The 24,088-nt window shown below is 38.4% G+C and overlaps 1 protein-coding gene across 1 annotated transcript in view; it reads left to right on the top strand.

Annotated features, from left to right (window-relative positions):
* CORIN (corin, serine peptidase) overlaps positions 1-24,088 on the top strand; it is a 136,755-nt gene that overhangs the window by 63,173 nt on the left and 49,494 nt on the right. The window contains 3 exon segments of the mRNA XM_035897699.1: positions 1,921-2,102; positions 16,378-16,491; positions 23,468-23,575. Coding sequence (XP_035753592.1) covers positions 1,921-2,102; positions 16,378-16,491; positions 23,468-23,575 — 404 coding nt within the window.

Genomic DNA, 24,088 nt, shown 5'->3' with positions numbered 1-24,088 from the left:
CCCAATTTTAGTTATGCCTGAGAAAACGAACTCTTTTAAATGTGTGAGATCTTTCCTGCTTAGAGCGTGTATGCAACTTTTTGGTCATTGATTCATAAGTTATGAATGTACATTAGCTTCCCAGTCTTCTGGTAAATTTTTATAATATTTTAAGAAATGCTAAAAGCACTGCAGTAAGTTTGAGGAAGGAATCCAGCATTGAGGAAAATGTAGTGATGGGCCATTAAGTACTTATATGAGAGATATTTTTTGCCATTTATGTGTCTTCTTTCTGTTACCTCATCCAGAAGGCTGACATAGTCTTCTGGTGAAGACCACTCAGATGTCTTGTCTTTCCTGCTGTATATCCAGACCTCCCCTCTCCTAATTTTTGATGGTTATGACACACTGTAGCTCTAGAGGTTATGGCTGTCAAGTAGGAGTTTTGATATTTATTCATGGTGAACAGGTTGGTGTTAGTAGATGCCACCATCTAGCTGCCTTAGTGCTGCTGCTTTCCAGCAAGAAGAGCTGGGTCTTTTTGACTTACCAGTCATATGGATGAGAAAAGCGTTTGTATAGGCAGGCAGCGGGTCTCATTTGGGCTGTGTCATTTGCTTGTGTGTGCGGACTTTCAGATGCAATTGCACCTGCTCACTGAGAGGCTTTCCTCCACTGTGCTCCAGGGGTAACTTACGTTAGTCTGTTTGACAGCTCTCTCAGGTAATGAAATGCTCCCACAGATGGTGCCAATCCTTGCTGGGAAAGGCATTGAACAGTTGTTCGTTATAGCTAAGACTAACGTTGACTGTGCTAGAGCTTTTCCTCTGCTCCATCAAAATGGTTTTCAGATACAAGGTTACTGGAAGCTGGCAATAAAGCAGAGAATGGTATGTGTGGATGTTGAGTTCGTCCTTCCTGTGTGCATTACACTGCTATAGTCTATGCTGAATTACAGCTGCCACATATCAAATAACTTGGCTGAGGCTTCTTTGAACTTTCTTGTCTTTTCAAACCTTGACTAACTTGGCTAGCATTGTTACACCTGTGATCTTGTAACTTTACTTTTTTTATCCTTTTCCAGATCTACAGTAAACATGTTAACAGATTTTCTAGATTTTTTCCTTGACTTTGTTGACTCTAGTTATGTAGACCTGGAGACAGTTCATAACTAACTATTTTAATTGGTTTTCCTATGTACATGCAAATGAAGAATAAAGAAAAAATATATATGCAGGTATATATCTCAGAATAAGAAATGGAGAAGTATGCTGCATTTAAACTTGTTATGCTTTTAAAATTGCTAATATATAGTGCTTTTCTGAAAAAAACCCACAGTGCAAGTCATGTTGATATTTATTGCATTTGATCTGACACTCATTATGTTTTGACTGCTCAGGGGGAATAGTATAAGAGCTCATAAATGTTAAAAGGGGGTGATAATAGTGCTCTTCACTGTGGGTTCCTAAAGTTTATGTCTGGTGGTTGTTGGCTCTCTCGCTGAGCAGATTCAGCACACTTAAGTTGTCAGAAGGTTTACCCAGTCAAAACCATGAAAAGTTTTTTTCCAAGTTAATGTTTTTTTTATAAGCTCATGAAAGTGTTTGCCAAAGTCAGAGAAGGGAAGGTCTGCACAATTGTAGGGAAGAAGGAGAGGATGAAGAAGCAACCTTTCTGCTGTATGGTGTCACTACACCATTATCTTGGTTCAACTGTTGATGAAATCTCAGCTTCAGCTTGCACAGAGTTGAACTTAGAAACTGTTCTGGGCTTGATTTGGGCTTAAATTTAGCCTGAAAGACAGAGCTGATGTCACCTTCAATGAATAATGAAGAATTCTTCAGAAGTGTTTATTATTACTTTTTTCTCTTTATAAAAAGTTTTCACAATCTACTAGAGTAATAATCGTTTGTATTTTTGTTCTCTGTCTCTTTTCTCCAGTCAAGGCCTCTTACCCTGCAGGACATTTTGTGAGGCAGCAAAAGAAGGCTGTGAACCAGTCCTGGGTATGGTAAATGCTTCTTGGCCAGAATTCCTGAAGTGTTCTCAATTCCAAAACAAAACTGAAAATGACACCAGTACAAGGGTATGCTTCTCACCACACCAAGAAGAAGGAAAGCAGTGTATGTTTCCATTCTAAACTGTTGCGCTATGCTCGTGAGTTCCTAAATAATAATTTATTTTTTATTGTGTAGGAAAAGCTCTGGGATTAAATTATTATTCCTGGTTCTGTTATTATGTTCCTTCACAGTACTGTGATAAAGCCTGGTTCTGGTTGTCAGTTGGTTATAGTTTTGTTGAGCTTCAATTGTTTAGGCTGAATTTTTTTTAGACTTGTATTGATTTGAGGCTTTTTTGTTTTGCATCAAAAATTCTGAGCTGTTTCAAGGAAAGAAGGTAGGAGAAAAGTAATATGCCCTTTAAAAATGTTCTGCTGACTTTTTCTTTGCTAAGCTTTAGTAAATTCAGGATTGTTATTTGCAGCAGGAACACAGGTCAAATGTCAAATGTATCTCCTTTTTCCTTGCTGTAAAAATGAGCCCAGAACTGACTGAGAGGTAAAAAAATCGTGTTGTGTATGCATCCACTCATAGAATCATTCAGGTTGGAAAAGATCCTTAGGATCATCAAGTCCAACCATTAACCTAACACTGCCAAATCCATCGCTAAACCATGTCCCTAAGCACCACATTTACACATCTTTTAAATACCTTCAGGCGTGGGGACCCAACCACTTCCCTGGGCAGCCTGTTCCAGTACTTGACAACCCTTTCTGTGAAGAATTTTTTCCTAATGTCCAATCTAAACCTCCCCTGATGCAACTTGAGGCCATTTTGTTTAAAGAACCTGAGAAGTTATACACTCAAAACTACTTTAAAAGATCAGTGAGGTTGTATAGTGTATCTTTGAATGTTAGCTAATGCTACAGTTAAGATCGATTGCATGTTCTGGGTTACCTCCTTGCACTTTCTGAATACACGTAATGATACAGCCTTAAATTATTGGACTAAGTCTTTTTACCTCTTGCAGTCTCTCCATCTGTCAGGGCATGTTTTGAGGGGTCATGAAATAAAGGTTGTAATGGATGAGGTGGGGAAATATACAGAGGGATTGTGTCTTGTTGAAGGCAGTTCAATGCTTTCCAGGAAAATTGAACACTACCCACAAGTCTTTTGTGGGGTTCCTATGGGATTTTGGGCAAGTTGCTGTAGTGAAAGCCACTGGGAGCTCTGTTTTAACCATATGACATAAATTTGTGCTAAATGTGCTGAAACAATAGGTCTAATGGATCTCTCCAAATGGGAACTATAAGCAAGTAATTATAAAAATGCATTTTTTTTTTCCCATGCCTCAACTTCCCTTTGTAAAACGGGAATAAAACTGTCCTTTTAGCTCACAAGGGTGTTGTAACCAATTGTGTGTTAATGCTTTTGGTATCATAGTAGGAATTAGGAGTACAATAATTTTGTGTTCATGGCAGGTTCATATAACAAATAAGGTAAGAGGTGGTAGCATAAATTCATTGTTCAGAGTACAGCCCCTTACCATACTTATGAGAGTTAACTAGCAATGAGCAATGAGTGACTAGCACATCATTAATTGAGCACTCTCATACTGGGCACAGAATGAGGTATAATTCTGAAAAAGCAACAGGATGCTAGAGTCCTGGGTTTTATGTATGTGTGATACGCAGACTGAATACAAGTTACGATATAAAAGTACCTATTAAATTTAGATAAATTATAACTGGCCAAAGTGTTCAAAAGTATCAAATATAGATAGTTGAACATTTAGATCAAGCCAGAAGAGATTGCTGACTTCTGAAACTTTCAAGTTTCAGAATATCTTCTGGCTGAAATCATGTATCTAATACTGCTAGAGAAGAAGTTTGTTGTAACAGTGCCTGGTTGATGATTATTCCATAATCTCTATGGCAGGATTTGTATCTATCTGGTAGTGAACTGCTTAAATTACAGAGAAGTACACAGTGGAAGCTTGCTATTTCTCACTAGGGGAAAATATATCTAGAGCCAGTTGTGACATCCACTGCTCCTACCTGGCAGACTCTGGAGACCCAGGCTGCTTACTGGCAGTTCTGACATCCTGTTGTATAAAACAAAATACATTTTTAGTTTATTTTTTCATGAACTATTGTGCATGGTGCTTGGATATGAATAGTTTTCATGTAGAATGATAGACTATAGCGAATATTTTGACTTTTTTTTTATTTAAAAGAATGGTTCTAATGTGATTCCTCTATGACTGAGAAAGGTGAGAGTCCAGGTTCACAATGCTGTTGCTCCTGCAGAAATAAATTTTGCTGTAGTTGAATATTTCTTTCTCCAATTTGTACATTTGAAAGAATTTACTTCTCTGAACACAGTAGAACCAAACAGCAGGGGTTGGTTCACTGTTCCAATCCCTTTTTACCTAGTGCTCAGCCCAAAGTGCTCTTCACGCTCTTCTCAGGGCTCAGTTCCTGGAAATTCCAAGAGCATGTCCTTGGCACATGGTTGCTTATGTCTTAACTTCGTGGTTTCTTCTGGGGACTAATGCTTCCAGATTACATGCAGTGAAACCCTCCCTGCCCACATATGCCTTACGTATAATTTATTTTGTGTGATGATGTAATTCTCTTTTGGGGCTTTGGTTATGTCTTGTATTTATCAAAAATAAGGCCTGGATGCTATACCTGCTTGTTTTAGCACAGTACCACCCAATCCAAAACAAAATCTTCTCTTATTATTTTTGTCTGATTGGGACTAAATAGTCTATATTCTCCACATTTTCTGAATTGAAAATTATCACTCCTTCAAAAAATCCTTGAACCTCGCATATCTTCCAAGCTCTGTTAGAAAATGTATGCTTGACTGATCTTCTAGTTAGAATCCAGAGAATTTATCCTGGGGACAATTACCAGGTTTCCTGAAAAATGTTTATTAGTTAGAATTGGGGTTAGCTAGTAGATATATACTTGTTCGTGTGTCACTGCTGATATTTATCTCTTTGTCGAGATTTTTCCTCCACAGGCCTTGCAAATTGAGCGCACGTTACCACAATGGACAAATTATTATGACATACATTCCTGATGTGACCACAGATGTACTGAATGTATTGGAAAATCTGAGCCATGTGCCATTATAGTAAAACCATCTGAGTGTACAAAATGAGTCACCGAGAAGAAGGTGCAGTTCTGTAGACAGGGTTGCGTCAGTCAGGTTGCTATCCTTTCATGCAAGTTACAAGTGAATACCCAGTAGGTGAGAAAATCAGCTACTCTGAAAATAGTTTTAGGAATCCAGCTGTAGAGGATAGATGGTTGAACTGGTTTCACAGTTCTAAGGAGTTGTAAGCGTGCAAGGGAGTGAGGGGGAAGCATCATCAGTCAGTCATTCCACATGAATCCAGTAATGCATTCTTGAGGCGGGAGAAATCTCAGAAACATTCTTGGGCGCTGCTATGCATATCCCTACTCATGAAATATTCCAGCTCTGCTTTTTTTTTTCTTTCAACTGTTGCTGTGTTTTTCTGTTATTTTATTAGCTTTGACCAGCCAACATAACTGATGCTGTTAAATCTGTGGAGAAAAAAACCACAGTAGTTTGAATGCAAAGTAAAGCAACACAATGAGCTGACTTGATTAATGTGGAGCTCTCACAAGAGCCCTGAAATTATTTTTTCAGTTATTTTCAATGGTAAAGTGCTTTCAAAAGCAGCAGTGAATATGATGCTTCTGCTCTATGTACAGCGACACTGCCTAACAGTTAGCAGTGAACAGGCAATGTTCAATTTTGTGTTATTACTAAAGAGGCATTATGAATATCTGTTTCTGTTAATGAATGATGCACAAGAGGCCTGAACTGCACTTCATAGCCATAAGACTTGTAATGAACAATACTATTTAAGCTATATAAATGACATAGTACATTAAAATTTCAATATAGAATATAAATTCTATTGCATTGTTATGTTGCATATTATTTTAACTGTTAGTTCTTAAAGATATGAAAAAGTATGGCAAAAACCAATGAGACCTTTTTTCCAGTGAGAAGCTTTTTAAATAGCTATCAGTTGTGCCAAATTATGAAAATACTTTTTCATAGCATTTTTTCCAAGAACAAATTTACAGTTTTGTCTTAGGAGATTTTATATCTCTGCAGAATTTTTTTCAATGTTTCAAGCAGTGAAAGTCAAATATATGAAAGTACATTTTTTCAGGTACCTTTTATTGCAAATCCTCCTGTGATCACAATTTCATGCCTACTGGAGTGAATGTTATCGATTTTAGTCCTGCCTCAGATCTAATGGAGACATTAACTTACTTTTTGTTTTCTTTATGTCAGTTTCTTAAAAAATGCTGCTCTTTTCTTTGTTTGTTTTTTTCTGAAGAATGTAAGAAAGGGATTTTACGTGCTGTAATGGTTTCTGGGTATTCTAATAATTCCTGCATTCTATGAATGCATATGCCTTCCTATTAGTAGTTTAAATCTCTAAAAAAGAATAAATAACAAAAATCATGAAAAGGAATGTAAGTAAGTATGTGTGTAGGTAACACATGACATTATAAGTATCATTAAATTAGAAGTAACACAGGACTTTTCTGTAAGACAAATAAATCTATGTGATTTTTCCACTCACAGCAGCAGTTTTTCAGTTGGATACAGTCTTCTATAACAAAAGTTGTAGTAGTTGGTGAGCAGGAAAACCATTGCTGGTAACCTGGATAATCTCCCTTCTTGGCAAAAACATAGACATTTATTATTGGACATGTTGATAAATGTCCTGCAATGTTCAAGGGCATGAAAGGGCTAAATGCACGAATAATTGGAGTGAGCTCTTTCAGCTGTTTGAAGGTGCCACCACAGGAGCTCTTAGCCTGTTTTAAACTGGATAAGAAGCATTTAATTGGAGCACCACATTAATAATATTAGCGATAGTCCTTAACCATTAATGTTTAACATTTTAAGATGCTGTAAAAGCAACTAGTTAATAGATGGATTAACACCACAACTATAGATTGCAGCAGGACTTCTCTCTTATGATAACAGCATTGCCTTTGCCCAAGTTTAGCTTTGAGTTTGCAGTAACTCAGCTGAACAATTCAAACTTCCTTCTAGTGGCTGTCATCATACGTTATCTTGTCCTGCATAAGCTGCAATAGTGCAAACAATACAGAAAATACTCAAGAAAATTAATATAATGTATACAAGAGAACTACTAATTTTTTTAACCAAATATGCTTAACCAATGCAAATCTTGTTTTGTTTTATTCCAACAAAAATTTTTCTGATGCTCTTCCCCCCACCCCCCACCCCTGGTGCCCAGCTTATCTTCCAGGATTTTTCACACTGATATTAATTTAGAGAATTGTCTTTGAGGAATACCTTTGGGCTCAAATTCAAAGGCAGTATCTGGTTACAGCCAGGTATTTATTTTTCCATTGGTAATGTGAACCTAATTGTACACATCCAATACAGAACTTATTTGAGAAAAAGCTTTTAAAATCTGTCTTTTGTGCCCTTGCATTCACCTAATGCAGTGAAAAGAAGAGATGATCTGTGTATGTGTAGCATTGATACTGACCAGCTACAAAACCAGCAATAAAGGAATAATTTTTTGAGGGACACAAAACATTTTTCAGGATTGTGGTGGTGTTTCATGTGAGGAAACATTAACAGCTGAAAAAAATATTTCCCTCAAGCACTCATTCTTTACTTGTGTTGACTCTGCATTATATTTTATTATGTTGTTTGAATTTTTTTTCTCCCGTTCTGCCTCCCCCACCATTTATCTCTGCCTGCCTTCCTGTTCTTTGCCTGTTTCTTTTCCAGCTTGGAGTTTCCCATGTGGCCTTTTTAGGCCACTTCATTTAAGTGGAGGAGAAAGGTCTTTTGTGTTTCTCCCACAGAGTTTTGCATCATAGGGAAATAGAGAAATGGACAGTTTCATGGGGGGAAGGAGCTGCCAACTTTCCTAATTCTGTGATCATGATCCTAGTATCAAAACTTTCTAGAATTGACAGCTACAAGATGCATACGCTATGCCACAGGGTACATAGTGTACAGGGAGCAGGTGACGAAAATTTGCAGGCAAGAGAATACAGGGACTGCTCTGTGTCCCACTGTGCTATTGGGACTGTATTGAGTCAGATGAAAAGTCCATCTGTCATGTAATGCTGACTCCAAAAGCAGATGCCCAGAGAAGAATAGGAGAACAGGGCAAGACTATGTGGCAATGCTTTTCCAAAATACGCCTGCAATTTCCCACCATAGATTTTTCTTCTATTAATTTCTCCCTTTGTTTCATGGATCTATGTACATTTTAGCATCCATACTATCCTACTGCAAAGTGTTACAGCTTATCTATGCATTCTATGAAGAGTACCATCTTTTGGTTGTTTTAAAGGCAGTTTTATTTGATACCTCCTAGTTCTGTCATAGCATTAGACAGTGAATGTTGTCTCCTCTTCACTTTGAAAAAAAATTAGCAGCACTTTTCATGGTGATTTTCACAGATATACAGTACTTTATCTGTTGCTATACCTTGAAATGCAACCAGGTATCAATCTTAAGGGTGGTAGAATGATATGTTTATTTCAGACTGTGCCATCTGCAGCTTTCCAGGAACCTGCCTGCATAATCTGTAGATGACATTGCAGTAATCCAGCTGGAAAGTACAGCATATAAATGGTCTTGGCTTCTCAGAGACACTTTTGATAGTACACCAGACACAGGTAAAATAAAGCACTTTTTGCCACCAGTGGGATTTTTAGTCAGGGATTTTGGAAGCTTTTCCAGATCATAAACCTTTCTGGGGAAGGTCTAAAACAAGCAAGTTTCCCTGTCAGCAAGGATTGCTTCCGATTTCTTTGGGTTCCTTTTACCTAATATTGTTTCTTCTTCAGAAGTTTGGGTGTGTGAATGTTTGTATGATTATATTAATAAATGTGTGGATTATTGACAGACGTATCAATAACTAACATTTCCCAGCACATTCCTTTATAATAACACCCTTACAATTTTTAATAATTCTGGCAAATTTGAGTGGAATGTTCCATAATTTTTTTACTTCAGACATCTGTTTCAGGCTTTATTTCTTCTTCTTCTGCTTTGTTTCAAAAAGTCCCAGCATTTCTGAGCATGCGGCTGTGTGCCTGTGTTCAAGGAAGTCTTGTAAATGGTTGCATATCTAAATCCTCTAGGTTTCAATCAAATATTGAAATTCAACATTCAACAGAAGTGTTTGTTTTACAGCATAAGACAAAGCTTTTATAATTTCCCTTAAAATCTGGTCTTTGGAGGTATGATTAAATTTTCAACCTTCTGAAAATCTCTTGCACAAGCTTGGTAGAAAGTAGAAATTACATTCATTGCAGGTACTGTTCACAGTGTGTGTGCTCTCCTTGCCCTGAACACTGCACTGACTGGACCAAACGTATCCAGTCATCACCTATCAGAAGACTGCAGGAGGTGAGATTAATTTTTCTTAAAATTCCTTCTGATTGCTGCTGGGTGCTAAAACTGAGAGAAGGAAAAATGATTTCATTCTTCCTCTTCTTTGCATATAACATACAAGATAAAGAGGAAGATGCTCACTTTAAGTAAGCAGAAATGGAGAAGTGGATTGGGATGGAAATCAGAATGGATAGGAGCAGAATAGGATAGAGATGTATTAGGAAGGGGGAGTCAGAATGTTTTATAGATGTTTGAACACACTTTTGTTCACAGCCCAGAAATGAACCTGGGACTCCAGAATCTTTGCTCTTCTGATCTGTAGGAAAAATGGTCGGATAAATGTCCTTCCTGTTTTTTACTGTTGTTCTCCCAGGCCAAATTGACATATTCACACAGAAGGTAGAAGTCTGTTATTGTTGCTCTAAGATAGTACCAGTGAAGATCGGTATTGATGGAGATCTGTAAGCTAATCAAGATGGTGTCTTTAATGGTTCTTTTTGATCTATTTACGCTGTTTTCTTTTTTTGAACATGCAGGAAATTGCATAAAAGTCCAAGTTAGAAGAATGTAAGATTTTCAAGTCAGTTAAAGATGCCTCTCCAATCTCAAATAGCCTTTATTGTATGGCGAATTACGGTCTTTTGATTATGTTATCATATTCTATTTTTACCTGACATCATTGTCTGTGGGATAAACACTTGTCTACAGGGAACTGGAGCCCATACTGAGGAAAGCTATTGTTTATAGGTCCCCCTGTAGGGCTTACTGATTGTAGCAATTGAAAAGTGCAATGCATAAGGCAGGGAACTGGAGAAACAAAAAGACAGCTCATAATAAAGAAAATGTGATGTTATGATATAGAATGAAATTATTTTCCTGTCACTGTTGCAGAGACCATTGCAATGTTGAGCAAGGCAATGGAATAAAAAATTTCTGAACTGTTCTTTGCACACATCCAATTAATGGAACTCTTCATTTGTATAGCTGGGGTTTAATTGCAACATGCTCTTGCAGTTACAAATAAAGGTAGCAGAACCTATTCTTTGAACATGTAAAATAACATCAGAGTCTGTACTCTCCAGAAAAAAAAAATCACATACTGGTGTGTCTTAGATTGGACAACTGAAGTTATTATTCATTATTCCTTATAACTCTCACCTGGGTATCTCAGTGTCCCATTTTTTTTCCCTGTAAAATGAGAACAGGAATGCTGTCTAATCTTACATTGCTGTTAAAACTGTCATATTTTGCAGTTTGTAATACCCTTCCAAAAATGGTAGAAGAGAGGTGAGGCTGTAACTCTTTAGTTAGAAGTTAGGAAACGTGTCCAACCACACAGTGGGCAGCAAGGGAACCCACTGAGGAGCACATTATAAGAGTGTGCAAACGGATGGTGCTAGTGGTTTTGCCCTACCTTATTTCTGATTAAGAGTCACAAACATTAAATGGCACAAACTAATTGAAAAATTTTGGTTTAGAGTCTCTTACATATTTTGGGCACCTTCCTGTAACATTAGAAATCTTCTTTAAAACATATTGCATAAGTAGCTTTCACTGTAATAACCATGGACCCATTACATGACTGGAAAATAATGTTTTTATTGCAAAATCAAGATCATATGCTACCCAAGTGGAGAGTGCACCTGGGAATGTAACAGAAAAGATTTTGAAATTATTCACATAAGTTTTTATTACAAACACATTTTTCATACAAGGGGGTGTGGGTCTGTCAGTCTATGATTGCCCCGTTTCTTGGGGATGCTAAAATAATATTTCAGGCTTAGGAAAGCATGTAAATATGTTGAAAAAAATAATCCCCTGCTGCCAAAATTTAAGAGTAAAAATGAAGTTGCTGAGAGTGTGTGTGGGTATCCATTGCCATAGTGCAATAGAAAGGACTGCTATGCTAGTACCACAAATCAAATTGGAATACTGGATAATTAATTGCACTTGCAGTCAGGGCAAGCAGGAGCTATTTGTAATTTTTGAAAAACACAGTCTGCATGTTTAGGTATTTCCGATGCTCAGTGGTACATCACAGCATCCACTGTGCACCTAGCGGTTTGCCAAGGTGTGAAGAATATTACCTTGCTATACAGAAAGGCTGATCGTGAGCAGAAATTATTATATTTTTTTGTAGGCACATTAAAGGCTCACTCTTTGGTCCAAAGGGTGGATTTCACAGGTGTAATAGTCTTTTCATGACTACCTGTTGAGGTCTTTTAAAATGGGTCATTCACTGACAGCAGTTTTAAATGGCTTTGTTCCATCTCAAAAATGGTGGTGTTTCCATTGAGATTTATATTTCAGGTTTTCCTCCTGACCTTCTTGCACTTAGTGATGTCCCTCTGAGAGCTATCCTGATGTTTCCCAAAATGGAAATATATTTCAATCCATGTGGGAAATCTTGAATATCAAATAATCAGTATGAAGATAAGTTCATAAGCTTCCTGCATCATTAACTTTATAGTACTGAAACTAATAATTTTTCTTCTCAAAGAGCCCAGGAAAATGGAGAAGATTTTTTTGTCTTTTTATAGGTATAGACCTAAGGCGCAGATTGCCTGTATTGTCCAAGGTGATGCAAAAAGTTTGCAGCAAAGCTGGGAAGAGAATCTTAATCTCTGGATCACATAAAAGATTCCTTATTCTGTAAGAACATCTTGCCTTGCCTAGGCTTTTTAATTATGGTGTTGCTTCATAGTGCTTTTATAAATCAGCTAATCTTTAACAAATAAGATCACATATGGATTTTTTGTGAGTAGCTGATTTTTTCGCTATTAAAATCAAGTCAAGCTTATTGTATTTAATAAGACAAGGTGTGAAATTAAATTTTACTAGAGAAAGTAAAGATTTTTTTGAAGGAACTTTCTGTCTGCTCCTCAACCATAAAATAATGGGGATGTTTTATAAATCAGAAAATAGAAAAGAAAGAATTTTAGGGAAAAGGATGATGGAGACTTGTAATGTGTAAGGGAATATTAGCTGTATTTGCAGCTGGGATTTTCCTTAAAGTGAGGCGGTGGTATTTCCATTAGATCTAAGAGCAGTTATCATGAGATAGATAATACTTTGCAACCGTGAAAATCATGTTAGACTGACAAGAGAAGGTATTTTGCACCCTACTGAAAACCTAAATCAACCCTTCTAGATGTCAAAATGTGACTGTCCACTTTCAATGAAGGGAACAAACCAGTTATTAATATTCTAGTGTCTAGGTGTTGGGTTATTTGGAGGGTGGTCAGGAAAGAGTAGTTTTAAAGAAAATGAATGCTCACTTTGCAAATGGTGGCATACCAAATATGCCGTGCAGGGACAACAGGCACACTACTTTCGTGGTGAAAGACGTCTTCCGTGTGTACTGTGAAGTCATGGCAAGGCAGAGGTGGCATCTGGGATAACTGAAAGAATAATGGAGAACTGAGGACAAGGAATATCGCATTACTTTTCTAATATAGCTGGCCAGAGGTGTCAAACAGCTGTTGGAACTTGAATTGACTGCCAGCTAGCATCAGACCAGCCAAACTAAGGCACCACGAGGAGACAGGCTGAGCAATCAGCCTGCTGTAACCCAACAGCTGAGGACCTGAGGTCATCATCAGGGAGCTGCAGGAGTGGGGCTGCTCCCTCCAGGCAGGCAACCTGGGAGCTGAGGTCAAGCTGTGCTGGGATGCAGAGCCTGAATGCAGCAGGCAGACCTGGCCCCAGACATGGCAAAAGGATAAACCGGGTCCAGGGTCCGACCACAGAGCCCAGTCAAGGAGGTGGGACCAGAGATGGGACTGGTGACAAAGATCCGCTGTGGCTCCAAGCCCACCTAGGAACCAGGGCTAAAGTTAGGGCTGCAGACCAGCTACGGCGTACATATGAGGGATCCATCCAGGAGATGGAGCTGGATGTAAGTCTGTGCCTACAGCAGTGCTCAGGCGGGTACTGAAGTCCCAGCCCTGAGCTCAGCTTGAGCCCCTGGGCAGGGTGAGGCTGGGCAGGGTCACTCAAAGCCGCTCAAGGCCTACTGATGCACTCATGGCTCTGACAGTCGCTATGGGCAGGTTGTGCTGGTGGATTCAAGAAGGCAAAAGAACGGCAAAAAGCTGTGTTCCAGGCTGTAGGTTGTACCTGGTAGCTGCAGATTAAGGGCAGCTGTGAAAAGAAAACCAGCACAACAGAGGAATAGTACAACAGCATGGGGATCTCAGGCCTAGGTCTAGAAAGGGTCCTGCTCATCACTGGAAATGCTTCAAGAGAGTGAGAAGACAGAAAGGTGTTAGAGTAACATGAAGACTGACAAACTGTCCCATGCCAGAGTGAAGGCAACAGCATGGCTGAAGGATACTGGTCTCCCACCAACAGCCAAAATTCCGGAAGAGAGACTGTTGTGAAGACCAGCATGCTTCAAGAAGTAAGAGGCTTACTTTGTCAGAACAGGGATATAACCTTATTTCTTTTTTTCTGATTTAGGTTTAGATTTTTAGGACTATAATTCTATAAACCACTTTGAATTGTTCACCTGATTCCTTTTTTGTCACTGGACAAACCACTTGGGCCTCCTATCCTTCAGCTTTTCACATATGAAAAAAAAAAAGGAGGCATAACACTTGCTACCCTGTAGTCTAAAGCCACGTAAGATAAAAGCCATGTGTTTGAGATTTTAAGAAGGTTTCCATCCAATTTTCTTTCATGATACATTTATTAAAATCAAAAGATACATCACTAAATAATTCCTGAAATTCCGTGAAGCAGTATGGCTTAACAACTGAATAAAGCAGATAAAAATTGATGTAACAGCATGGAGAGTCAATATTTATTAGTTCATGTTTCTCATCTCTTTCTAACTTTCATCTTTTATATCCTTAAACTGCATCTGAATGCTTTGTGAAACACTGCCAGATTTCATCAGTACCTCTTTACTTTCCATTTTGTTTCATTTTTATATTTCTATTCTTCTGAAGAAATACAAAAGGAGATTACTTGTATGCATTAAGTTACTTCATGACACACTGTTTTGCTAGAAGAGATTAAAAAGAATTTTCCCTCCTTTTGTAAGTGAAATGTTGGCTACAGAAAGAGGAGTTTAAATGGGACGTTAGCAGTATGTGAGTTTAGGACTGATCTTTGACTTAAGCTCAGTTTTTGTTTGCCCAAGAATGTGCTTCATCAAGACATTATTATGGTTAATACTTCACTGTTAAGGATAATTCCTTACACTAGGAATTCTACTGAGTGCAGCACCAAGAAAAATGTTGACACAAACATCATCGTAATTGTTGATTTATTAATGGTTTCATCCGACATTTATGTAATGTGTTATCTTTGTGCTATCACTTACTGCAGTTCCAAACTGAGGTCATAAAAGCTCATGCTACTAAAAATTATATAATTAGATATTTGGTTAATTTTCCTAAATTTAATTTTAAACTGTATTCTGCATAAATATCCTTGTTGGTAGACATGTTATGAGGAATACAAAATTATGATGAGAATACTCAATATGCATTTTTTTTGCTTCTGAGATGTAGATTATAAATATACTTCTTGGATTTTAAGCATCAAGTTCAGAGAATAAAGGGAGAATAAATAGGAACTGAATCCTCCTATAGGAATAGGAAAAAATGCATTCTAAAATGAGAAATATGGAGCTATGCTGTGATCAGGTGCAAAATTACTTTAATGGAGGAAGAGATTCTAGAGCTGCTGCTGCTGAAACTGATGGTTTTTCATACCTGTAGTTTGCATTGTGGTAAAGTTTGAAAGCTACAATTAGAGATCTTTATTGTTCTTGGCAAACTTGGATACCAAGTTTGAATTACAATGGAATTTCTATGAGTAGAATTTTGAACTTTCATGAGATTTTATTGTTTGAACCTGCTGTTCTCACACATGGATACATTTAATAGCTTTACACTGGCAAAGTGACAAGATTTTTTCCTCCATCTCTGAAAGCTAATTCTCATTTTGGATTTGTATGCTTAAAGTAAAGTTATCGGGGTTTTTTTTTCTGATCTTTTACTGGAGGTGAAACTTTCTCTTTTGTTTAGCTTTGTTGAGTAAGCAGACTGTTAACTGTGGCTTTTGGAGAAAAAAAAATCCCAACAGCCAGGTTCTGTACTAAATATTTGCTTTTCTACTTGACATCTTTATTTTGCATCTCCATGTAATTTTCACTTGATATCTTTTCCCATCTGTATGCTTTACAGGGATTTTTCTCAGCCAATGTTTTTTAAAGCAAAGGCTTAGTCTGTATTGCATGGACTACGGTGTAAACCAATAAATGTTGATCTGCATCTCAGTATTTTAAGTGCCTTGAAGGACTTGAATGGGAAGGTGTTATGAGTTCCCTCCCTCTGAACAAAATGGCCCTGCAAGGTATCTCCAGTGGGATACCTAAAACTCTAGGGTTTTGGGGGTTTTTTTGTCTCTTTAGGTATCTCGATTCCCCATATATCGAATAGCAATGATGACTGTCTTCGAGCATTCAGGGAGTTGTGTCATGTTTGAGGAAGCCTTCCCCTCTAGAAAGGTGTCTGTGCTATGACACTGTTAATTCTCAACCTGGTAAGCTTTTGCCTGAACACCTAGGCTGGGAAGATCCGTCTACTGTAGCTTTAGTTTGATCTTTAATCTGATGCATCCATTTAAGGGGAAAAAAAGAGGTTGTTAATCCCATCCTAAGGTCAGTTTTTAACAGTTACTCTGTACAGCTGCTTTTTAGAAGTAATGGTAGACTGAACCTCACTGATTAACTTAGCCTAGATATCTATTTTTGAAATAACAAAACTTAGATGAAAATGCCAGTTTGCACTAGCTTGCATTTGATTAATGTGGGGTTTGTTGCTTAAGTGCATCAGTTAAGACTCGTTGTTTTAACTGTCTTTTATTTCTGCTTATTTCTTCTTACCCTGAAAAGTTTAACATACATTCTTTATTTTCTTCTCTTTTCCAGCACTGTGCAGAGGAGAGGAGAGTTTCTTGTGTGCCAGTGGGATCTGCATCCCAGGGAAACTGCAGTGTAATGGCTACAATGACTGTGATGATTGGAGTGATGAGGTCCATTGCAGTAAGTTTCTTAAACCTTGCAGTGTTCCATTGAAGCACTGAATCCATTCAGGGAAACCTAAAGAAGGCTATTGGTACAGAATAGGAGGTTTGCATGGTATCTGCATATATTGACATTTGGACTCTCTCAGTTGCCATTGAATGTGTTTACCTTTGTTCACTCTGACCACAGCATGTGGTTTTGATCTATCAGATTTTATGCCTGGAAGCAGATTTCAGGATTTCTGCAAGGAACCATGTGGATATTAGAAGTATTTTGGGGTATTCTTTTTTTTAATGGATCAATAACATGCATCAGAAGAGTACTTCTGATAATAAACTGAAGATTGTTGGTTGTATCTTTTTCCTAGTCCTTGGCATTGATTTTACAGCAGATGCAAACCCATCTGTTTGGAAAGTTCTCTTGTTTTGTCTGCATGAAAATTCTAAGCAAAGGGTGTGGGCAATATAGACAGAGAAAAATTTTTGGACTCTTTGTTATAGCAAATGAACTTATGTAGCAGTAGATTGTTCAGGAGCAAAAATTACACAGAAAGACAAGTATTTCTACTGCTGGAGTCTTGTGAAGAGACTTCATGAGATTCTTCACAATGTCCATGAGTTGATCAGAGCTGTGAGGAGAATCTTTTCATTACAGTTACTTCCCAAATGAGATTAAAATGCTTTTAAACTCAAAAGGCCAAGCTTTATTAGAATGTAAAAGAAAAAATTAATCCTTTGAAAGAAAAAATAATGCTTTAAAATGGAAAACCAAAAGTAACTTGGTAAGGCAGAATAGAAATGAAAAGAGTTTACAAACAAAACTGCCTTTGCCAACTGTGGTCTTGAAGGCTGGGTCTTTGGGCTTGGTTTCAGTCAACTCAGGAGCTTTCATTTTCTCAACAAATTCTGTTCTCTGTTCTTTTGCCCTTGGGAAGTTTCTTTAACACAGTGGAGCCCTGTCCATGTGTTTGTTTCCTGCCCTTTCCAGCTTTGCTTCAGTCTCTGATGTGCTTTAGGTTTGCTCCCTGTTGAATTCTTGCTTTGCTTCCTCTACTCTGTAAAAGCTGTAACATAACATAGAACTGCATGCAAAGAGATGGGTTTCGCAGGGATGACAATAATGGTGCTAATAGTTAATTCGGGGGGGGGGGGAAATAGATTTCTCTTAGCTGTACACCATATTGGAGTCACAGTAATTAATTTAATTCTGATATATGTTAACGAGATGGATTGAAAATTGAGGTGGATTGAAAACTGGATGAATGGTTGGGCGCAGAGGGTAGCCATCAGAGGCATGAAGTCTGTTTGAAGGACAGTGACTAGCAATGTACCTCAGGGTCAATACTGGGTCCAAATGCATTCAACATCTTCATTAATGACCTGGATGTTGCGCAGAGTGTACCCTCAGCAAGTCTGCTCATGACACCAAACTGGGAGGAGTGGCTGATACACCAGAGGGTCATGCTGCCATCCAGAAGGACCTCAACAGGCAGGAGAAAAGGGCTGATGGGAACCTCAGCAAGGAACTTCAACAAGGAGAAGTGCAAAGTCCTGCACCTGGGAAGGAACAACCCCATGCACTGATATATGCTGGGGGCCACCCAGTTGGAAAGCAGCTTGGCAGAAAAGGCCCTGGGATTCCTGGTGGACACCAAGTTGAACATGGGCCAGCAATGTGCCCTTGCGACAAAGAAGGCTAATGGTATTCTGGGCTGTGTTAGAAAAAGTATCCTTCCCCTCTGCTTAGCACTGGTGAGGCCACACCTGGACTACTATGACCATTTCTGGGCTCTTCAGTACCAGAAAGACCTGGACATAATGGAGGGAGTCCAGAGAAAGGTTGCAAAGATGTTTAAGGGACTGGAGCATCTGTCCTATGAGGAAAGGCTGATAAAGCTGGGGCTATTTAGCCTAGAGAAGGCTGAGGGGGCATCTTACCAATGTATATAAATGCCGGAAGGGGAGGGTGCAAAGAAGATGGAGACAGGCTCTTCTCATTGGTGCCCAGTGACAGGACAAGAGTAAATGGACACAAACTGAAACCCTGAAGGTTCCTCCCAAATATCAGGAAACATGTTTGTTTTTACTGTGAGGGTGACGAAGCACTGGCACAGATTGCCCAGAGAGGTTGTGGAGACTCTATCCATGGAGATACTCAAAAGCTCTGTGGACACAGTCCTGGGTAACTGGCTCTAGGTGGCCCTGCTTCAGCAGGGGGGATTGGACCAGATGACCTCCAGAGGTCTCTTCCAACCTCAACCATTCTGTGATTCTGAGAGTGAAATTAGTCCTCAGCGAGTCTAGGCAGTGGCACATAAATCTTCAGAAAGCTAAAAGACAGCATATTTTTTCATCTAGATAGTTAAAGCACTTTATAGAATTTCAGAACCGAATTCTGCATAGAGTAACTGACTGTATCTTTGTTAAGGGTATGTGATGGATTTAGATTCAAAAGACTGAAACTTTCCAGTGTAATTGGATGCATTAAAAAGAAACGTAGGACTTTTGAGAACAATATCTGCAGAAATGTTTCTAAAGTATGCTTTAAAATTTTAATGAAAATATTCTTGTTTATTTGGATTTAAACATTTTGTATTTGTGACTTAAGCATGACTACGATTACATTTCCTGATATGAGAAGGAGGAAGGTGAAATTGCTGCTAAATAATTCCAGTAAGATTTTGAACTTCACAAATTGCGATATAGTATGTACAACAATGTGGTATAAATGATTTAACTTTATGCTTTGTTTGGAAATAATTAAAATTAATAATTGTTTCTGCAGAAAATCAATGTAGCAAAACTTAGTGGGTGATCTCATTGAGAAGTAAGTTGCAGATGACACCAAGTTGGGTGGGAATGTTGTTCTGCTCGAGGGTAGGGAGGCCCTACAGATGGATCTGGACAGGGTGGATCGATGGGCCGAGGCCAATTGTATGAGTTAAAACACGGCCAAGTGCCGAGTCCTGCACTTGGGTCACAACAACCCCATGCAAAGCTACAGGCTTGGGGAATTGCTGAGCACTGATACCTTACATACCTCTTTGGTCCTCTTCCCTTACAGTCCCAGTTTGAATTGACTTCAGCAGCAGTGTCCTATTGCTAGTTACTCAGCATTTAGGCTACCCATGGATATATGGCTGCTCATGGCAGTGTTAAGTTAATGGTTGGACTGGATGATCTTAAGCATCTTTTCCAACCTAAATGATTATGTGATTCTATGATTCTTGTTTCCTTACCTTGGGGTCAGGTTGTTATTCATCTTCTTGCTGCCTGATCATTTAAACAAAGTCACGCTTGCAGTGCTCTGTAGCAATTCGTATAGCATTTCTTTAAATCTTGTTATGCTCTTGCTTCTGATGCCTTCAGGCACACACATATTTCCTTTCATATTTGGTTCATACTAATCCTAACATTTCGTTTATCCATCTCTACATTTTCTCCCCCATTTTTGTTAAAGAAAAGATGGCTGCAGTAACAGCAGAGCAGCTTGCTTGTCTGCTGCTTCAGTGCCAATTCCAATAACCTGGTGAGTGCATTGATTTGTGCTTGTACTGCTGTGATCAGCTCCTTTGATGGCAGGATGAGGTGACAAGGGATGAAGCCCATTCACCTCAATACCTTTGGTCTTAAAGGTACTGCTCAGTCAGGTTTGGTTCATAATTCCAGAGTAAAAAAACCCTAAATGTATCCAGAGGCATTCCCTGGGGTGTCCAGGCTCCTGTTGCAGCTTTTGCCAACTGCAATCCCAAAATACAGGACGACTTATATTTGGTTTAGATGCTACCAGTTTGGAGAGATGTCTCTGTTTTTTAGTTATGAAGTTACATATGTTAGGGAGGGATTTGTCTGTCCCTATGCAGGTGACTTTATCTAAGCCAGATGTCTAAACTGGCTGAATAGAGAATCAGCTGAGAGAAACAGAAACCTCTCATGCATGATTTGTCTGATTTTAAGCAGATATTTTAAATGGGCTATGTGCTTTAGAAACTAAATGATGTAAATGTCTAAAGTTACATGACTGATTCTTACTGCTGTGCCTCCTTAGTTTTAATGTTGAAAATTATAAACATTATGAAATGTAGAAGTCTCTGTTTTTAATCTTTTTCATATGAATAGTTCTTCCTAGAATCTCTTTTCAGGATTCTGCATCAAGAAATTGATCACATGATTCAATCACTTCCCTGTTCCTGGCTCTTGATGTGCATTTTTCTCTTCTTCCATTTGGTGGGCCATAATAAGTATGCAGACAAAAGTTAGGCTTTAGCAGAATCCATCCCTCTTTTTGAAAGTATAGTTTAATTTACTTAGCAGGGTCACTTGTTTACACAGCTGCAGCCCAAAACTGGTATTTAGGATTTCATCTTAGACCATTTACTCTGTGACTCTGTGCAATGGAAGGAAACCAGTTGAGGAATCAGAATTCAGCTCAGCCAGCTATTGCATAGGAGTATGAACAGGAAAGAAGCTGTAACACTGATCTACAAATGCATACGTTATCAGTGCCCAAACAGGCTCTTTTACATCCCTGCGGCTGCACTTAGACACGCACTTCCCTAATATGTACACTTGCTTCCTCTTCCTCCTTGGGTGACTTTCTCAGTCACACTTCTCTTTCACAAAGGGTGAACAAGATGAAGACCATTTTAGTAATAAAATAAAAAAGAAAATGTTTACACATGTGCCACTGCATGTCATGCTCCACAATAGAGCGTCTTAATGATTTAAGGTCTTATTTACTCCCAGAAGTGGCAGAATTTGTACATTGAGTCTGCACATATATCTTTAAACATACATCTTTAAAATGTAGGACTCCTAAAATCACCTCTGAGTGTTGAGCTGAGGTCATTCACATGATGCAATAGTGAAGCGGTGAAGACAGGGTACGCATGAACAGAGATCAAAGGGTTGCTGAATGCAAAAGGTTGACCAGGCTTTGTGCTTAGTGGAGTATAGAATAGGAATTTGTATTTAATTTTATGAAAACTGGGCTTGTCCCATCATTAACAAAATTTAAGTTGAGCCTTTTACAAATGGCAGCTGCAAAGTGCCCATCTTATTCTGATGGAAGTAATTAGCTACCCTACACTATGTGTTATTGCCAATATCTTGCAGAAAATGTATGCTAAGACTGTTAGATTTTTATCAAGTGAATTTTATTTCCTTGCAAGGAAGTTTGTATTCTTTTTGTTCACCTTGTCTGTGTGAGCCTGAGAGCTGCTGTACCTTAAAAGACACTGCTGCGGCTACAGAGGTATGAAAGTAAACAGGAATGGGGGTATGGACGGAAATTAAACAGTAAACTTATCCAGAGGAAACAACACAGAAAAAGGCAGCTTTGTTTCATTTGCATGAGGAGCAATGGAAGCATAGAAACTGTGAGAGTTACAAACTGATCAGTAAGGATAAAGGTTGCCAGAGTATTTTGTGCTGTTGCATACTCAAAACAAGTAATGTTTAATTCTACTCTCAGCTAGTTATTGTTCTGCTTAGATGAAACTAGAACTTAAATATTTTCATTTAGTTTGGGGTTTTGGTATTATTGTTTCATGCCTTTTGTTCTTTTAAAGCTAAATTAACTATTGACTACAAAGCTCATAGCTCAGCTGTGGGTTTTTTACTTTATGTCCTGAAGCATTGTCCTTTGCATTGTGCTATAATTTCTGTTTCTAAGATGACATGAAACTTGTAGAAAGCATGGATAGTTCTGTGGGGGAAAAGGGAAGAAGTGATTAATTTTCAGGTTCTAGAACTGAGGTTGGTAAAGCCTTGAGAAACTTAAAGTTAGAGCACTCACCTAGGAGGTGGAACACTTGGCTGGCATTGATCTGGAGGGATAGAAACCCCACTGCACCTTCTGGGAGAGTGCTCCACCTTTCAGTGTGCGATACACTTAGAAGAACACCCTTCTTTTGAAGTGGAACCACTGCACAATGGTGAACACAGGAGTCACACACAAGAGAGAAGCATGATTCTATTGTTTAGTGGTTGAGCATCTCAGCTGAGGGGAGAGGCTTGTGTTCCAGTCCCTGCTCTTGGAGATCTTTCTTTACGCTGTCCAGGAAAGAGGTCATTTAAAATGCCCACGTATCCCAGTAAGAAAGGGCACAAAGGACTTCCTTGGTTCCAGTGGCATAGCTTCAACAGGAAGGAGGGGTTGTCCACCCAGCTGTTCTATATCCTGACACTCTCCCTGGAAAAGCCAGATGTAAAGGAAAAGCCTAGAAGGAAGCAGTGAAACTAGGTCACCCACTTCCCAACTGCATGTTTGTAATCAAAAATTATTACTAATGGGACCAGACAACACCAACCCTATTTTCTCTTCTCCCCCCTTTCCTAACTACAAAGTAGATTCCCTGTTTTGTCAAACATGATATTATTCGAGCTTTTTGGATATTGTCAGAGAATATTTATCAGGGATTTACTGAAGGCCTCAGCTGTGAAAAGAAAGGCTAAACCAACTTCAGGCTGACAATGCTAAGAATTCCTTGATGAGACGGCATCAGACCAAATTCTGAGCTCAAAATTGCATAAAGCATAAAGCTCACTTGGAACCATGGTAAGATCAAAGGTAGGCTCAGAAGCGGGATCTGGGGATCTTGATTTTGCTGTTAGAAGCTTCAGCTCCACCTAATAGGCATACCAGGTGCTCAAGACTGTCCTAGTAATCTAGCCGATGAAACCCACAACCTTTCTCAATAATTTTATGTGTATAAATTAATTAAACATTTGGGCCATATGCGAACCAGAGTGCTTTCTCCTCATGGTATTGATCAAAAAAACAATTGGTAGGAACAGAATAAAAATGTCTAAAAATTGCTTTTGATTTTTCTTGTTCTTCCATATTAGATTCTAATAAACTGGTACGCATTGAGTATTAATGCACACCTGCAAATTTTAGGGTATCTTTAGCTAATCTTGTTTTAGTCAATACATTCAAGTTTATATGAATGTTCCAATGTCATGTTAACATTTTACAAAAATTTGTTTTGTAGACTGCAGTGATGATGTTTTTCGTTGCAACACAGGAAAATGTTTAAATTATACCTTTGTTTGTGATGGATATGATGACTGTGGAGACCTTAGCGATGAACAAAACTGTGGTAAATGAAAGTTTTATGCTTTTCTAAAGTCTTTAAGATAGCAGTGTTGCCTAAGCCAGCAATCTTTTCCAGTAAACTGCTAAAATAGTAATATAACCTGCTGTTATTCTTTTTGGGCAAAGTAAAAACAGCTCACAAATTCTATATACAATTTGTAAAGGTTTAAAGGAGAGTTCTGGGTTAATCCAAATTTTGAAGGTAGTGGTATTTTGAAGAAATACTTTGATTTGCAATTTGGTTTAAACTGCTTCAAGATGTTATGGTTGCTTTCTTGCTAACTTGGCTGAATTTAACTGAGGTGAAAGCAAACCATAAGAGGCTACTACACTGGTGATGCCAACTATTTTATAGCTGAACTGTTTTTACATAAGCTTCATAGTGAACTTGCATGTTTTGATAATCAAATTCTGTTTCTTTCAAATTCTGTTTTCAATCAACTTCGTATGCTCTGCCCCCTTATATTTGTCTTTCTACCTACACTAAACTTTCATAGGAAAAAAAGAAGTTTTGCCA

Source organism: Egretta garzetta, unplaced genomic scaffold (genome assembly GCF_000687185.1).
Source record: "Egretta garzetta isolate BGI_Z169 unplaced genomic scaffold, ASM68718v1 scaffold557, whole genome shotgun sequence".
In the NCBI taxonomy this organism is placed as follows: Eukaryota; Metazoa; Chordata; class Aves; order Pelecaniformes; family Ardeidae; genus Egretta; species Egretta garzetta.
This window is presented reverse-complemented; position numbering and strand designations above follow the sequence as displayed.